Source organism: Biomphalaria glabrata, chromosome 1 (assembly GCF_947242115.1).
Source record: "Biomphalaria glabrata chromosome 1, xgBioGlab47.1, whole genome shotgun sequence".
Lineage (NCBI taxonomy): Eukaryota > Metazoa > Mollusca > Gastropoda > Planorbidae > Biomphalaria > Biomphalaria glabrata.
This window is the reverse complement of record NC_074711.1, coordinates 40,536,496-40,555,026: the sequence shown is the minus strand read 5'-3', so window position 1 is coordinate 40,555,026 and position 18,531 is coordinate 40,536,496. Positions and strand designations below refer to the sequence as shown.

At 36.5% G+C, this 18,531-nt stretch overlaps 2 protein-coding genes across 7 annotated transcripts in view; one reads left to right on the top strand and one right to left on the bottom strand.

Moving 5' to 3' along the window:
* Positions 1-368: 368 nt before the first annotated feature.
* The window catches only part of LOC106072170 (uncharacterized), an 18,387-nt gene continuing 224 nt past the window's right edge, over positions 369-18,531 (bottom strand). The window contains exons 1-7 of one of the 6 annotated variants that reach the window (XM_056036623.1): positions 17,262-17,389; positions 5,631-5,795; positions 5,015-5,098; positions 4,402-4,433; positions 3,101-3,189; positions 2,419-2,536; positions 369-515 (exon numbers count right to left, since the gene is read on the bottom strand). In XM_056036623.1, the coding sequence (XP_055892598.1) occupies positions 422-515; positions 2,419-2,536; positions 3,101-3,189; positions 4,402-4,433; positions 5,015-5,098; positions 5,631-5,678 (465 nt within the window). In that variant the 5' untranslated portion in view covers positions 5,679-5,795; positions 17,262-17,389 and the 3' untranslated portion in view covers positions 369-421. Of the gene's footprint in view, positions 516-2,418; positions 2,537-3,100; positions 3,190-4,401; positions 4,434-5,014; positions 5,099-5,630; positions 5,796-8,021; positions 8,360-8,579; positions 8,743-9,558; positions 9,700-17,261; positions 17,390-18,531 lie in introns of those variants that run through there. The other 5 variants (XM_013232502.2, XM_013232501.2, XM_056036611.1 and 2 more) reach the window with 5 other exon arrangements.
* LOC106051082 (tripartite motif-containing protein 2-like) overlaps positions 17,360-18,531 on the top strand; it is a 26,508-nt gene continuing 25,336 nt past the window's right edge. The window contains exon 1 of the mRNA XM_013206216.2: positions 17,360-17,494. Coding sequence (XP_013061670.2) covers positions 17,417-17,494 — 78 coding nt within the window. The 5' untranslated portion in view covers positions 17,360-17,416. The remainder of the gene's footprint in view (positions 17,495-18,531) is intronic.

Genomic DNA, 18,531 nt, shown 5'->3' with positions numbered 1-18,531 from the left:
AGCCTAAATATCGCGTGATTATTATTTGTTTCTATTAAATAGCGATAAATCTATTTCTTGCACCTGTCATAGATCTAAGTTTCGCTTTGTCTGCTGAAATTTAGATTTGTTTGTCTAATGAAATGCTATGTTTTAAAGCACTCAATTAGAGCATAGACGTGTCCCTTGAAGAGCATGCACCAGCAGGCCTACTCAATGTTTGCCTGTCTCTAACAAGGTCACTGAAGAAATGATATTCTAGGCCTAATAGTTCATGGAAGAGCCTCAGCCAAGGAATCAAAGAGCAGCTTCAAGCCGCAGTTTGCGAACAATGGTATATAGGATGAAACAGAACAGTTCAGATTTGAAACGAGTTGAGAACAAAGATAAAAGTATTAAAAATTGTTATATTTATTACAAAACATTAAAAAAAACATAATTGTTATAAAACTTCTCTGCGTAATGGATACTTGGGACGATCTTGTTTTCTAGATAAGAAGATGGCGACTCTTCCTCCATGTTCTTCCCACTTGTGTCTGTAATATGTTCAACAAAGAAAGTCAGACCAGGTTTTGTGTAGAAAGAGATATTTATTCTAACATACAGCATCAGCCCAACCTAACCTGGCTTTGAATATTATTATTATTATTATGAAAAAAGTTTTGTCAATCTGAGACTCAATGATCCATGACGTAAGTAAAGATGAATTAGCCTCTATTTATTTAATGTTGAGTTTATTAATATACATTATATTTGTATGTAGTAACACAATATATGGCTCCTTCTATCTGGAAAGACAATGGATACAAACAGATCAATCGGTGGTTTTATGTTCTTCTTAAGTGGGGGAATATTTTGACAAGCCGATTCTGGGGCGGAAACGTTTGCTACAGATCAAGCATGTGAATGAACCTATTTTAGGGTTAAGCTGATAGGGCAGCTTTTTGTCATTATCTTGTCTAAGGCTAATTCATTTCTTTTGCTCTCGGGGAGGTTCATACCAGCACAGTCTGTTAGTCCATGCTCCATGCTTTTGTCCAATTTTGTGCTATTTCCTCCCCCATACTTTCATTGGTGCCTGTAGTTCTCAGATCTCGCTTGCAGACATCGATATAGTTTAGTCTTGGGCAGCCCTTGGGTCTGACTCCTTCGCAAGCTCAGCATAGAAGATGTACTAAGGAATTCTTCCATTTGGCATGCGGGTTAAATTTACAAGCCAGCACAGTTTTCTTTATGTCAAAAGAGCCTAGATACTGTGCGTGTTGGCCAATTTCAAAACGTCCTGATTGGAGACTCAGTTCTTCTAGGAGATGCACATTATGCGTCGCAAGGGAAAACTATTTAATCTACTCTCTTGCATGTGTATTAGCACGTATATTATCCAGCTCCCAGAATATGGTGTCATCTTTATCACAATCATCATTTAATTTCAAACGAGTGAAGGCTTGAAAGGCTCAAATCCTCTCTTGTAAAAGCCTTGGACAGAAACCCAATATGGTGTCAGAAGTAGGAATGAGATAAAACGAAGATGTTAAATTAAATAAAACAACCTAATGGCCATGTAACCATAGAGGATTTCCGCCCAAGTAGGGAAGACTAGAAGAATAACAGTTGTATGGCATAGATGGATTTCTATGTATTTGTCTAATCATTTGATCATTTTCAATATTTCAATTCCCTTGATTAAAACATGAATACCTTCCTACACTTGAATACAGTGATAGAGAAACTTCTTTGGGAGCGGGGCCTAAAACTAAATAGTACTTTAATATTTTGGAAGGAGAGGGAGGACGAGGAGGGGGGGGGAGATCACCACTACCGCCCCCCCCCCCTCCTCCTGGATCCGGCAGTGTGTTCACCCGACAATCTGTCACAAATTTTATTTTAAAAAAATGAATGCTTACAGATATATGGAGATGCGAACGTTACACTAATTCGCAAAGTATGTGATATTAAATTGGGAAATTGATAACAACAAGCCCACGTAGAATTTTGTAACATTGCCGATAGCCCCATCACAGGCCTGAATGCGGGTATTGGTTAAACTAACCACTCGTTGCCACGTCACAGGTCTGCAGTCATGCCTACTATAACCAATGGTCTCGGTTTACTGCTCTTGACCGTGTTAGAAGTCAGCTGAGGCAACCAGTAAGTGTAGTATACATTTACACAATTCGTAATATTGCCAATGTTTTAAAACTCCTAGATAAAATTTTAATATTTGAATCGTAAATGGAATCTTAACTGCAAATATTATTATATCATATGTAACAGGCTCGATTGGGCCTTTCACAGGGCCGCTGTATGCCCGCTGTTCGTGGTTCGCCCATCACTGCTCATTTAGCATACTATTGTAGCTATTTTAAAATCACATAACAAAACAGCACACATATCTGTCAACTATACATTTGCCACATTTAAGATAAACAAGCAACTCACTTGTATTTTTCTTCTAAAAGGTAATTTTCTACCATGGGTTTGATCTTGGGTCCATCTGGACTGTGGCGGCCGTGTCCAGTTATAATGAAAGAGATCTTACTTCCTCCTTCAGCACATTCTGTAATGTTTGCCAGACAGTTAGATGACCGTTACAAATACACTAGTTACATAATAATTGCACTAGTTTTAGTACAATTATATTATTATTGTATTACAGATACATTTGTTGTAGAACAGTTACACATCAGTTACAGTCGATTTTTTTTTCGTGTTGTTTTGTTTCAATTATATCGAAATTAATTTTGTCAGGTCAGCCTCTAAAATATATTTCCTAGTTTCGTATTTTTAAAGATCCAGTACAGTTGCCTATTTCAAGTTTCTGTTTCCCTAAAATAGGCCTAGTAGCTTTTTCTCCAATGATATGTATTATTACATAAAAAAACATAAGCCTTGATAATTAGAACTTCTAAAATAATGAATGATAAACGCGAAACATATCCAGCAAATAAAAAAAAAAAGAGATGAATTGTATCTTACATCTGTTTTTCCCCCACTAACCCAAGAGTTTCTAAAGATTGACTGACTCGAGTCAAACTTACTTCACGTTGATTCCTAATCTGACAAAACAGTCAAAACATAGACTTGTATATTATATATCAATAAGTCTATGAGTCAAAATTACCTAATTTCTTTCGTTCTAAAAATAAAGGTACTTCCTTCTTGGCTTCTGCTAACGTGTAGCCATGTAAGTCCAGGGTGTAGGGAGCAAGTCTGGAATAACAAAAGTGTGCAGTGTTGTTGTTTTTTTAAACTCAGATACCTTGTGAATTATATGCTCAAGTTTGAAATAAAAATGTATTGTAGGTGGAACTCATTCATCCTAAACAGCGACACAAGTCCTTGGCCAAAGTTAGACAAATATCGAAAGTAAAGTGGGAAAGAAGGTTCCCAACAGAAAAGTTTGGACTTGGTCAAGATACTTTTCCATGGGGTGAGCATTATTCAGTGAGAGGGAGACAATGTTTGACATTCTGATTTAAACGATATCCAAAAGTTTAAAAAATTGAAATCTGTTTGCCATGGACATGACAAATTTGGAAAGATTAGTATGTTAATTTGAATTTTATAAGATTGAAAATATGTTAATTTTTTTTTAACCTTTGATGTATTCAATTATTTTAGCTAAAAAATCTGTCATATAATGTCTTAGTGACTTATTCAAATGATATAGTTAATAAGTTATTAAACAACAAATAAATAATGTCCACCATATTCACTATTCGGCTTTATTTATTAAAAATTGGAAAACGGCTAACAATTAATGTGTGCAATTTTCATATGACTTGATGAAACATGGAAGCTCCCTTTCCATTAGCCTGCCTGGGCGATTGTTCTGTCTGGGAGGAATCCAAGTAGATATATTAATTCGTTACATCCCTGAGGCCGATAACTCGTTTCCCAAGACACTTAGGCTAGAGGTGAGGCCGATAACTCGTTTCGCAAGACACTTAGGCTAGAGGTGAGGCCGATAACTCGTTTCCCAAGACACTTAGGCTAGAGGTGAGGCCGATAACTCGTTTCCCAAGACACTTAGGCTAGAGGTGAGGCCGATAACTCGTTTCCCATGACACTTAGGTTAAAGGTGAGGCCGATAACTCGTTTCCCAAGACACTTAGGCTAAAGGTGGGGCCGATAACTCGTTTCCCAAGACACTTAGGCTAGAGGTGAGGCCGATAACTCGTTTCCCAAGACACTTAGGCTAGAGGTGAGGCCGATAACTCGTTTCCCAAGACACTTAGGCTAGAGGTGAGGTCGATAACTCGTTTCCCAAGACACTTAGAGGCTAGAGGTGAGGCCGATGACTCGTTTCCCAAGACACTTAGGCTAGAGGTGAGGCCGATAACTCGTTTCCCAAGACACTTAGGCTAGAGGTGAGGCCGATAATATAAGCAGTGTATTAGAAGCAAGAACAAAAAAACTTACCTCAGACTTTCACAAACAAATTCTCCATACGTCTACATGGGTCGAGGAGGGGGAAGAGAGATATAAGAATATTAATAAATGACTTGACGAATGTTGGACTGCATAGTGTATTCAAATACAATTATTTCCTTTATTACTAGTTCCTCCATTCTACAGGTATATGTGAATTGAAACAGTGACACTGACAGAATCTACTTCATAAGGTAGAAAACAAATGTTCCCGCCTAAATAAACAAAATTATTTTTTTGAAATGATACTTTTCTTTTTTTAAACACAGTAAGTTGCTTGAGGACCAAGACTGGATTAATAAAGTGTTTCAACACAGGTAAATACTTTTCACAAGTTCAACTATTTTAAAACAATAAAATTATGGTGTTTCAACATAAAAGCACCAGTTTGACGAACTACGAGCTGGTAAGTGCTTTAATGATCATGGGTAGAATAATGTTGAGCTATATTAGTGTTTTCAATGCCTATTGTAGTAATATGATGGGATGGCGCTTAGAAATTAGAATAATGCCAGTTGTAGTTCATAAGGAGTTTTGCTTTTAAAAAAAGTTTCTTATTCTAGGAATTCTATAAAGTGTATATTTTTTTTATTCAAAGACTTACTTCATCATATGTGTACTCTGGAAATGTGTCTCTTGCAATGCGAGAGTTTCTTCTACGGGAACACCAAATGTATACCAACAGTATCTAGACAACAGCATTAGGTTATATTGTTTAATAAATTGGATTGTTAAATATATATATATATATTAACTGACAAAACAAGATTCAATAAAAAAAAAAACAGTTAATTAACTATTGGTAATTAACTATTGGTAATTAATTATTTTGTTTTGTATCGTACAAGGGAAAGAAATTGTACTTGACTTATATGGTGGTGCAAGATGAATTAGTCCCCTTTATACATTGAAGGTCACCGCTTTAAAGTTTGAAGCTAACAATAGATATATTATTTTTAAAAACATTAATTATTATCACAAAAAGTTCATGAATTATTAGTCACGGTCCAGAGGTTTGTCTCTTGACGCTGAAATGATCAAATGAACTTTAAAGTTCTTTTCAAATCCATGCTTATTATTAGAACTGGGGGTTCAAACAGAACAAAACAAAACAGAATTAACAAAAAGTCTGCTTCATATTGATTGGCCGATGTAGGATGTAACATAAAACACTATGAAACGTAAAACATAGTGAAAGGTGTTCAATAGATCGAACTTACCGTACTAATTATGATTCCGAGACTTATAAAAACAATATCCATAGCCATTGTCGTATGTGTTGCTTTGATGAAGTTTTTTTTTTTAGATTTTGTTTTGTCTGTACGTGTTGTATAGGGCACGTATATATGTTTCAATGTATTCAGCCTGCTCGTTGGTTATGTGTCCTGAAAATACATGAAATTGTATACACATTACCATGATATGCTTTTGTGTTCCAGAAAATACATGAAATTGTATACAAATTAACATGATATGCTTTTGTGTTCCAGAAAATACATGAAATTGTATACACATTAACATGATATGCTTTTGTGTTCCTGAAAATACATGAAATTGTATACACATTAACATGATATGCTTTTGTGTTCCAGAAAATACATGAAATTGTATACACATTAACATGATATGCTTTTGTGTTCCTGAAAATTCATGAAATAATTTTAACAGTATGTTCAGTGGGTTTTCAAAGCCAATAAGATCAACGAAACACAAGAGTTCGCTGCTCTGCTACATGGGCAATATAGAGACATTTAGTTTTACCTGCTTACTCTCATGTACAATGTCATAACTGTGCCCCCCCCCCCCCAATCTTATAATGAAATTAGATAAGGAAACTTTAGAAAAAAAATGACAGCCCTACATATCTTGGAGTCACCTATGACACGAGATTAACCTGGAAAAACTAAATAGAAAAAAAAAACAGAGTAAATGCACCCAGAGACTATCTCTTTTGAAAAAAAATTAGCTGGCAAATAAATGAGAATGGACAAGCTCTCATCCGAATCACAAGAAAGATGTTGCCTTTTATAAGCTATCCCGACAAGATCAACGTCTAATCTTTCGACTCAGGACCGGACACAACAGAATGAGACAACATATTGTTATAAACCTGGTGGTGGTACAGATGGGGGTAGTGGTGTGAGTGTAGTCAGCCGACGCAAATCGCCCCAGGCCAGCGCTAGACGAGCGGTCAACCGTGACGAGTTACGACGGTCAGCCGAGACGAGTGTCAACATGACGGTTCGGGAAAGATCGCCGTCGTGAACAGAGCTCAGGAGCGTCATGAGGAATGTAGTCATGCGACGAAGCTAGAAACGTCCAGCGACGTTCTGTCCGGTTCTAGAAGGCCAGCAGGGACCCTATATAAATAGCGGAGATGTCGCAGTCAAGACGGTTCACGACAGAAGGTTCACGACAGAAGGTTCACGACAGGGTTCAGAACACGGTCGACTACAGCACAGTTCAACGGTGTGGTTCTTTACGGAGCATTACGACGGTTCAGTGCGGAGTACTGTCAAGTACAGTTGAGACGACTGGCGTCTTGATCTTGGTCTGCGATCGAGTCCGACACAACGAGCCTAGTGTGTGAAGTCAGTCCTGAACTGTTGAACCCAGTGCAAGCCCGAAACGAGACGGAGAGGCCAGTGCAAGAGTTGATACGGCGGTACGGCTATTATCGGAGAGATATTTGTATATGTTGCCAATTGTACAGTATTGGCTGTTACTTATTCAACTATTAAAGTGTTACGTTACTTTGGAGCCCTGAGTTGTCAAGTTCTTTAAGTTGGTGGTGTATGGTGCAGTTGGCAGAGAGCCTGGATAGTGAGATTCGTAACAATATGTACCGGAAGCTCAAAATTATAATCAGTGAAATCTGCCCATGTGGAGTATCACCAGAGAATGCTGACCGTGCCCTTCAAAACTGTTCTCTTTACCACGAGGTCCGTACAAGACACTGGCCCCAAAACACCCCAATAGAAAGAGAGCTCCCTGATTTGGAAACCACTGCGCAGTTCATCTCATATATTGGTCTAGTCATCTGAACGCTCCAACATACAAATGAGAACGAGGAAGAAGAAGAAGAACAATGAAATGGTCACAGGTTATGCAACAAAAAGAAAGTAAAACTAAGAGAGAAACATTCTTACTGGAAAAGCTTCAATCTTGATGTCGAACGTGAGAAAAGAGATTCATATTTTCAAATATTTAAAAAACCTTTACAACCATTGGATCTTATATGACATCATAAGTCCTCCTAAATTTAAACATTGGACACCAAATACAAACAATACTTTATTTATTATTAGCTAAGTTTTATACAAAACACAGAAAACTAATATTATGGTTTGTTTTCATTTATTAGATATAAAGTATATATTTTATAAAATCTTATAAACTTAAAACAACAATTAAGCAAGTTACTCCTTTATGGAGGGTGGGCGGGCGCTGATATCAAAAATGGCTCTAACGATTTTTCAAGAAATCTAACAGCTGATGTATGTCGCTTAGAAAAGAATTACTAGCTCGTTGGCCACATGGAGAAATCTCTAGTTTGACCGTTATAATTTTTCGAAGTAAAAATAAATAAATATAAATTTATATCTACATACCTAAAGACTTTCAACATTTGCTCTCGTTGAGAGCTAACATAAGTCGAATCAAAGTTCCTAATATTTATTTATTAAATTAACACTTTTTAATTCATTCTCTGCAGTGAATGCCAGTAGAAGATTAAACTTAGTTTGACATAGTGGGTATAGATATGACTAATTATTGATGTTTCCATGACATTCAGACAATGATTTGACAGTCGTGGTTAAAACTAAACTACTAGTTTATATAGCAGTAATTGTTTTTTTTTTTAAGCCTTTGTAGGCCTACCATCTTGAAACTATACCTCCATGTAGTGAAACAATGTGTATAATCATACAGGGCCTACTTTATACGTTACTATTAGTTGCAATAAATGTTGCTACCGATTCAGGATTGAATAAAAAAAAACGATAAAAAAAAAATTGAACGTGAATCAGAAACACAACGAGGCGTCGGTGGTCTTTTTTAAGCACGAAAAATAGTCTAGTATTGTGTAGAAGCGAAATTATTGTAGAATTTTAGCTAGGTAATACATTTTAATGTTATTTGTATTAGACTTTTATTACTATACTAGCCTGACATTACCAGCGGCCTGCGGGTCTTAGTTTGTATTTACTAATATAGTGGATTGGATTTAGATGTATGTTAAACTTAGCTAATGATCCTTTCAAGTTTTTCTCTTTCGCTACGAAAATAAAATTAGTTATGCGAAAATGGGTTTACCCGAAGCCGATACATCCATATCTATTAAAAACGAAAGAAGCGATAGATGAGCAGGATATAAAGTACAATTCTCAACATTGTAAACAAAGCCTAGATCCATATAATAATATTGCTTTAATAGAGTCGGTCAACTTTTTTTTTGAGGTTCTTAAGTTTGTTTTAGGGCTACAATAAGTTAGTACCCAAGGAACATTTCTGCCAAGTTTTATCAAGATCGGTCAAACGGTTTTGATTTATATACGGGGACATACATACATACGTATTACTTTCTACTTCTTAGCAACTTGCCTCTCTATCAACATACTTATTAAGCCTAACCAATAACCAAGACCAAAATAATATTTTAGTTTCACAATTTTAGTAAACTTTAAATAAATTATCTTTTTTTTTTAAACGTAAGCTTCAAATAATTTTTACATATTTTTTTTTAATTTAGCAATAAATTTGTTCCAAGCCAGTATCATAAAATTTGTTACACATTTTTCTTTTTTTTTTATGGTCCGTGGAGGTATTTTTCTATTAATACAATGTAGGTCACAATCCCAAGTGGCCAACTATTTACCAGTAGATCACAGTGCTCCATATCTCGTAGGCTATCTAGTCTAGATCTAGTTCAAGTAACTTAGATTTCAAAATGTTATATGTATAGATCTACATTAGCAGGTCTTTTAAAGGAATAAAAAATATTGGGAAACTGAAATAAATACGTTTGCAATGATTGCATAGATGAATATAAAAATGCATGCACAGAAGACATTCTAAATGTTACTATTGTAGCGTAGTGGGTCAAGTTGTGAACTAGGACTACATAGCGTAGCAAATGATACTTACTATGAGTGTTGCCAGATTTTTCTCACGTAGAAAGAATTGCCAAATGATATTTATGCTTTTATCTTGTAAATGTTTTATAATTGAAAATAAGTACTCGAGATTACAAATAGATAAAGTATTGAAATATTAGCATCCTCTGTGAAAAAAACTAATATCCTACAGCACTGTTTGATATTGTACCATGGGCGTAGCCAGGGGTGTGTGTGTTTCAAACCCACCCTCCCACCCCACCCCCGAAAAAAATCCTGGCTACGCCCATGTATTGTACTGATATTAAAGTCACTCTTACTTTCAGTTCTCGCTTCCTATAATAATTCTAGAACTACTATGAACACTTTAAATACCCCTTTTTACTAAAACATTCAAAGATACAAAAAAAAAAAAAGGAGATTGAGAGTGAGATTTAAAATATACTAATGTATAGACAAATGCGTAGGCCATGTGTCAAAGTGTGACTTTTTTTTTTCATAATGAACATTAACATTTTAAAATATGACGATACTATATAAACTTGGAATTTACATCAATGATTTTAACACATTTGACAGATTGCGCCATATTTTATAATTAATTATAATTTAAATTTAGTTGATACGCATGCAAAGTTCTGAACAATGTTGCTAATTATTTAATTATTAATGACTTATGCCATTGTAATCTGTTATGGGCAACTCCCCTCGGTCAAATTATAAGAGACAGTAAAGTTTGAAGATTTACGTAAAATTCCGTTTTAGTATTTTCAAGATGTGCCTTGATTGTAGAGTGTTGCTTCGGGAAGAGACTCTAATGAAGGCTGGAGAGCAGACTTCCAAACTAGAATTCAAGTGGATGCTACCCGACATTGTCTTTAATTTACTGCATTAAAGTTGATGCTATACGTTGACCATGTGTGAAGCAAAGAAAGTGCATGCAATATCTCTGTGGCATTTTACGTCTCGAGAGACGATCTTTTCCCTTTGCAACTTCTTGTATGACTAAAGAGGCCAATCCTTGATACACAGCTGCGATCGCAGGTTGGGAATATATAATCACCAGGCGCCGTTGCATTTTCACCCTTCTTTCTGCTTCTGTTGTGTATGACATCTGCAATCTGTGACCCTTCCTTTATGCTCTCTCTCCATGTGGATCTGTCCAGTGACACCTCTTCCCAGTTGCCAGTGTCGATTTTGAAGAGCTTCATGTCGCGTTTGCATACATCCGTATAACGTAAAAGTGGGCGACCAGCGGCTCTCCTGCCTTCTATTAGATCGCCATACAGGATGTCCTGTGGAAGTCGACCTACTGGCATTCTACGAACGTGGCCAAGCCAGCCAAGGCGTCTGCTGCTGATAACAGAGCGGATGTCCTGGCACCCTGCTCTTTGTGCACTTCCTCATTGGTTATCTTACCTTGCCACATTTTTTTAAGATCCGCCTTAGGCATCGGAGGTGGAAGACATTCAGCTTTTTTTCCTGCCATGAGTAGGTTGACTATGTTTCACTTCCGTACAGCAAGGTGCTCAACACACAGGTCCAGTAGACTAGGGCTTTAGTACTGCTAGTCAGCAATATGTTGTCCCAGACTCTTTTCTGCAACCGTGACATGGTGGCCATTGCCTTGGCTATCCTGTTGTTTATGTCTTTATCCAGTAGAGTGTTGTTGGATATGATGGAGCCAAGGTAACAAAAGTGATCAACAATTTCTAGTTGTTGGCCATTAATGCTTACTTGAGGTGCAGTGTTTGTGTTTTGGACAAGTATCTTAGTCTTGCCCGCAGCCTTGATACATTAAATAGTTTTCCAGAGGATCTTGTATGGAGAAACACACCTTCGTTTATGTCGCTGTACGCATAATGCAGTAGACAGGAGAAGAATATGCCAAACAGAGTAGGTGCGAGCACACATCCCTGCTTGACATCACTGCAAACCTCAAAAGGTGCTGATTTGGCTCCATTGAATGGAATATATATGTATTGCTATTCGTTAACCACGTGTGAAGTCAGTGCATCCAATATATATGTATGTATATATGAGTCACTGGTTTTAAATTCTTTTTTGAGTCCGGGCAGACTATGAAGTCACTAAACAAGCTGGAGCGGTAACATCTACCTCAGCTGGAGCGGTAACATCTATCTCAGCTGGAGCGGTAACATCTATCTCAGCTGGAGCGGTAACATCTATCTCAGCTGGAGCGGTAACATCTATCTCAGCTGGAGCGGTAACATCTATCTCAGCTGGAGCGGTAACATCTATCTCAGCTGGAGCGGTAACATCTATCTCAGCTGGAGCGGTAACATCTATCTCAGCTGGAGCGGTAACATCTATCTCAGCTGGAGCGGTAACATCTATCTCAGCTGGAGCGGTAACATCTATCTCAGCTGGAGCGGTAACATCTCAGTGTGTGCATGTGAACCGAGACGAATCGTTATAGAAGACCTGAACACTGAACTGCAACGTCACATCTATGGGCAATTAGACCAATAGCTCGTTGCCACGTCACAGGTCTAAACTGCCAAGATGTTGTGACATTGCAGGTCATGGGCGTAGTCAGGGTCAAACCCCCTCCCCCCGAAATGAAATCCCCCCGCAGGGGGGGGGGGAGCGGAATTTAGTGACTGATTTTTGCTTTGATTTTGTTTATTTTAGGTGATATTTTAATACTAAACTATCACTTGCCCCAGCACAGCAAAGGAAGTTTTGGGTTTAAAACCCCCTACCATGGGTTTTTGAGTTTTAAAACCCCTACCAGGGGTTTTTGAGTTTAAAACCCCTACCAGGGGAGTTTTTAGTTTAACCCCCCCTACCAGGGATTTAAAATTTTAAATTACCCTCTTCTAGAAAACAAAACAAAAAAAAAAATGCAAACGACAATCCCCCAAATTTCACGAGCACAGTTAAGGAAGATTTTGATTTTTAACCCCCCTTCAAAATTTACGATAAACCCCCTCTTCAATATGAAAAAAGAAAATTACTCACTCATGTGAGAAAGAGGTTTTGAGTTAACCCCCACCCCCTCTTCAGTAGGGTTTGAAGCTAAAAAAATACCTCTTCAATACCCGGTATAAAAAAACGCAAATAACGCACTCAAAATGTTATGAGCGTAGCCAAATGGGTTTTGACTCAGTTTTGAGTTTAAATCCCCCTTCAGCAGGGTTTGAAGGTAAAAAAATACGTCTTTAATATTAAAATTATACACTCAACATGTTATGATTGTATTCAAAGGGGTTTTGAGTTTAAACTCCCGTCCAGTCGAGTTTGAAGCTAAAAAATACATCTTCAATAAAAAAAAAGAAAATTACACACTCAGAAATCTATGAGCGTAGCCAAAGGGATTTTATGCAAGCGGGGTTTGATGCTAAAAAAATACCTCTTCAATATAAAAAAAAGCAAGTTACACACTAAAATTATTTGAGCGTAGCCAAGTCAATTGGGGGTTTTGAGTTTAAATCCCTCTCCTACAGATGGAATTTTAAAAAGTTTAAAACCCCTCCAGATGGTTTTGAGTTTAAAATCCCCCTACAGAGCGTTTTGAGGTGGAAAACATCAATCTCAAAATTATTCTAAAGCAAACTACAGTTACTAAATTCTATGTCCGTAACTAAATGGGGTTTTGAATTTAAAAAAACAACATAACTCCAGAGATTTTTTAGTTGAAAACCCCCAACAGATGATTTTGACGATAAAACTTCCCTTTTCGAAATAAAATCTAAAGCAAACTACAGTCACTTAATTCCAAGAGCGTATTCAAGAGAGGTTACACATTTCTACCAGTGGCGGGGCTCAATTAATAAAGTGCAGTGAATAGTCATCTGCCGAAATTGAAAAACACTATATGTGGCTCAACAAAGATGGCTAAGACAGATTTTAGGAGTCAGTTATAGCGATCGGGTCTCAATCAAGGAAATGCTATGCCTAACTGGGAGTCGACCTCTTGGTAAGGTTGTGACAGAGCGTCGCATGAGGTTTGCGGGACATGTTCTCTGACAAAATAAATTACGCATAAGAAGAGTTGCGATGACATCCTAGTACAACTTGGCGCCACACATTCATGGAGGTCCTCAGAGCAGGTGGGAAGAGTCTTCAGACATTACCAGTGACAGATTTTTTGGAAACAGCTTGACGGCAAATGCGCCAAACGGCGCGGTAGGGTCTAAGTCAGTAAGAATAGCAAATTAGGTTTTTGAAATAAAACTTTTTAATAGCAGGAAAATGCACTGTAGATACCTCAGAATATGCATTTAGTTGGCTTTCAAATCAGAAATAGTGCTTAGCGGCGCGGGGCGGAGCTGCTAGCGCTCCCCCAAACCATCTTGCTAGCAATGGCGGGGAGTCTATAATTTTCCCACTAACTCCAGGATGAACCTATTTTAGGGCCCAATAAACGTCTTCCGAAAGAATGAAGGGTCAGAATGTAATTAAGATTATATACACACACACATATACATACATACATATTTGCGGGGGACGGGGGGGGGGGTAGACTTTTTTTTTTCATAAGTATTTTTATTTATATGGTGTCCTAATAAGATTGCTATTTGAAAACAACTCAGATTTTCTTCTTTAACTTTTATTTACAGGATTGCTTCCCTTTGATTCATTGTTATATAATTTAGGCGAATTTATTTCCATATAAAATAAATTATTTTTGAAATAATAATGGCCTTACTACTAATCTTGTTTTAACAACATTCAGTATATTATGTTAATGCTTAGACTACTGCTTGTCAAATTTTGATTTACTTATTTGAAAACAGTAATCGAAATGAGCCCAAAACAATGTCAGCGCATGTACTTTACAGAGGAAGGGAGGCAATGCAAACATATTTTGTACATTTCAAAAAGCCGTGACCGTTTGCAATTAAGTACCAACTAGTTCTAAGTCTATACGTGTTAAGTTACATTTGGTCTATATTAGACTAATGTGATGAAAATGTTGGGGCTCTTGGCGATAATTATGCATTATTTATGAATAATTTGTAAGACATTGCAAGACCATTAAAACGTCTACCTATCTGAATTTAATATATGGATATATATGATTATATACCAAATTGTATAAATGAAAAGACAGTGTAAGAAATAATAAATACTACAAAAATAGTATCCAATCTATCAATATTAAATATGTAGCCTAACTTAAAGCACACACCGGTAAATTACTTTCATTTGAATTCTTTGTTCCTCATACTTACCTAATCATGTAACTTACTGATTCATTAGAGCAGGTTACAACAAACATGCAAGAAGTGGCATTAATAATTTATGAGGCTATTGTAGAGTTCCTAGCCAACAAAGATATTATTTTACAACTGCATTAGTCATAGAATCTAGTCTTAGGTGGGACCATTCTGTAACTACTTGACTACGAATAATTTCCAAGATTTACAGCTCAAATGTTTTGTCTGTATCAATTTGAATTAGATCCTGCAGGCCTATGTTTCATAAACTCTATTAAATTTAAATATATTAACCTCGGGAGTACATACCAGTATCTTGCTTTGTATTAGGGACTTCAGAAATTAAAGTTTCCCTTTTAAGACCTTGTGATCTATAGGGAAGATGAGGTAAAGGTCATCTGTTTCTGTGGCCCTCGGTTAAGGAGGGTGTCATGTGGTCAGCACAACGACCAACCACCTTAACTTTTCCCCAACTAATGTTAGAGCTGAATGGACTCTGAGGTGCCCAAAGATCCCGAAATTAAAAATCCTAGTCTTCACCAGGATTGGAACCAGTGACCCTCAGTGCGGAAGTCAAGCGCTCAGCCACCGCCTCCTGACTTCGAAGTCTAGCATTTAATTTATTAATGACGTACGTTTATTACAGAAACAAACAGATGAGTAGTTAGACTTCTCCCGTCTAGGCGTGTCCACAGGTCACTATTATTTGTATTATTTAGAGTCTTGGGTCAGGGTCACTTATAGGCTACAGGTGTGACGATAGAGAAATGGACACATGCCCATCACTTACGACGCGTGTGACATTCCCAAATTTGTCACTTCCTGGAATTGTCGAGCCCCCCTCCCCCTTCTAACCAGAGACAAATATATATTAGGACTGTTTAATAACTATCATTACTTTTGTTTATAAAGTAATTTAAACAAACAACGAAATTTGACACCTGACGTGATTGCCAACTAAAAAACAAAAAAAGGTCTTTCTAAAATGCCAGCAGCAAACTGAACATTGTGTTGACTGTAAATTGAGTTTTTTGTTTTCTTTGTGTTGACCTTTTTCTTTACTTCTGAAAGTTTCTTTGTTCAGCAGCTTGGAAATGTCAAATTAGAAATATTTGAAACAAAACTTGTGTGTTGAAAAAAAAAATCACTTATTTCACTTGGACTTGGTTTATTTGGCTAATCTTGGGCTTATAAATGAGCCTCACAGCTGTTTCTCTATGGGGCTGCTGAAAATGTTTCATGCGTTTTCTCGTGGAGCTGTTACCCGACCTTACATTCTTTGTATTTGCACGTGCGTTGCGCATTAGTCAGGGTGACAGGAAATATCGATCGCAAGTTTTTGTGAAGAAAAGATGCCAAAGGCGTAGTTGACTCTTTTGTTGGAGTAGGGAGTCAAATATAGCGTGGCACTATTTTGAAAAGCATAATCGACTTCCGCTTCTCAGGATTAAAAAGGAACCTATAAGGCTTGGTGTGGCTTAGAACAAACAAACAATTAAAACTGGTCTCAAAAACAACAAGGACTTAATGTCCTACCCTCAAACTTTTGGGTTACGCCAGTTAAGGAGTTGTAAGAAAAAAAAATCATAAAGCATTAAGGTTAAGGTCAAGCTCAGTCTGGAAATAAAATTTTCTTATACCTCATTCGGAGACAAAATACAAGCAATTTTTTTTTCAAGTTGCAAACAGTTTTCTGTAATATTATCTTTATGTAAAGATAGTTACATTACATTGTGTAAAGAAATTGTTTTTGTTTGATATTTAAATATATCGACTATTCGCTAGCATCGAATCGAAACTGAGTCTCATATTGATTTTTCTCTAGGACTGTGCTCAGACCTCATGTTGATGTGTGATGACACAAAACTGCCGGATCTGGAGCATATGTTGACAAGTCGTTATGTGAGTCCTTTTGTTTTTAAATGTAGCATAAAACGTCTATTGATACGACCAGATGCAATGTGGTGGAAAGTTCATTCAATGTTGAATATTGACTATACTGTATGTGTATAGTGTTAGTTTAAATGTTATATGCATAGAATGTTTTCAGTATGCTAGGGGTGGGGGTGGCCGAGTATAAAGTGGTCAGCTTTCTAACCAATGTTCTTTAGTGAGAATCTCGTTAAATTCAGAATCCATTCAATATTCTATGGTACCGCCGACATTTGCTTGAGAAAACAAAGGTTAAAGGTCACTGTGATGGCAACACTACCACTAGAGAACAGGGTAGACAAATGAACATTTGGGTCTATAAATCATTACTGTAATACTATGCCTTGAGTGTAATAGGTTTCTTAGAACGAAGATAAGACTTTAAAGCAATGTTCGAACTCAATGGAAATGAGATTCTATCCATCCTCGACAACGAAGGAAATGCCGAAATTTAAAAAAAAACAACAAATTTAACAACTTTAAATAAAAAAAATAATTTTGTCATCTTTTAGCTATTTCTTTGCTCCTAAATATAACATAAACTATAAAATGACATGCAATAGACAGTTGTAATTCAATGTATAGCAGCATATTACGTTAAAGATTGATTTATTACCTAATACCCGCACAGACAGCCGATGAAGGTTTGGCTCAAGGGTTAGCTGCTCTATATGAAGAAAACATGACATTGGTGGCGGTCTAGGCTGGAAACTGCATGAAGCTTGCTTGAACAAAACAGAGCACAGAACTTCAGTCACTGGATCAAGTGTAATGTCCTGTTACAGTTATGGTCTTCGGAGAATCTTCGGTGTGACGTACACAGGTCGCAGGCTAATATTGTTAAACGGGGTAAGCTTACAATTACACATCATTTATAACTGTAGTATTACCAGTCTTTTTATTTTTATTTTTTTACAATATTCAATGTAAGTTCCGTAGTATCTAAGCGTGTATATACAACTTTATAAAATAATCTCAGTATGTTAGCAGCCTTGTCAACTTCACTCTAGCACCTTCTTCTACTCTATCTCTTCCTCTCTCGCCATCCTCCTTAAGTCTTGTTCTTATAACAACACAAAAATGTAGATGCATCTCAAGTGAATATTTGAGATTTTCATCATGTCAGAAAAAACAACTAAATAGGCTAGCTGTTTCATTGTATCGGGGAAAAAGAAAATGTTGATACGGTAAGTGTTTTATAGAGGTAGGTGATCCTTTCTGTTCTCTTTTTTAGCGCTGCAGCTCTTCTGTTTGTAGCTCATTTTTTAAAATAATAATTTAGTTGGCAACATTGAAGTTCAATTTAGCGTCCTTGACATTGTTTAGTTTAACGTGAAAATTTTTACTGTATGGTACAAAATATTTTTTTCCAGCTTAGCCTATATAATTACTATAAAATATAAACGATATTTATACAGTACTCACCATATACTTATATATACTACTCTAGACTGGACATGGAGACTTTTTAACACTACAAAAAATGTCGTGAAATTTTTTTAGAAAGTTGGATCAAGGCGTTGTTTTGTAAAGTAGTTAAAAGAAGTAAAGTTGTTTTGTTTTTCAACCCCTAACCTATGTAACACATAATTTAATTTTTAGATCTAGATCTAGTAATTGAACATCAAAAATAGGAGTGTTCTCTTCTCGTGATTATTATTTTGTAATTTTAGATACATAATCAAGAAAGATCTAGGTAATCAATCTATTTAAATGTACATAAGATGATTTAAATCAACATGAATTATTTCGATCTAGGATTTTTGAAACATTATCTTAATGGAAACAAACAGGAAATGGCTTTGTTTCATATATTTGCGTGAATATCCGAGAAATGATTTTGCATTATTTCTAAACTTTGAAAACTAAAGATCATTACTTTTCTA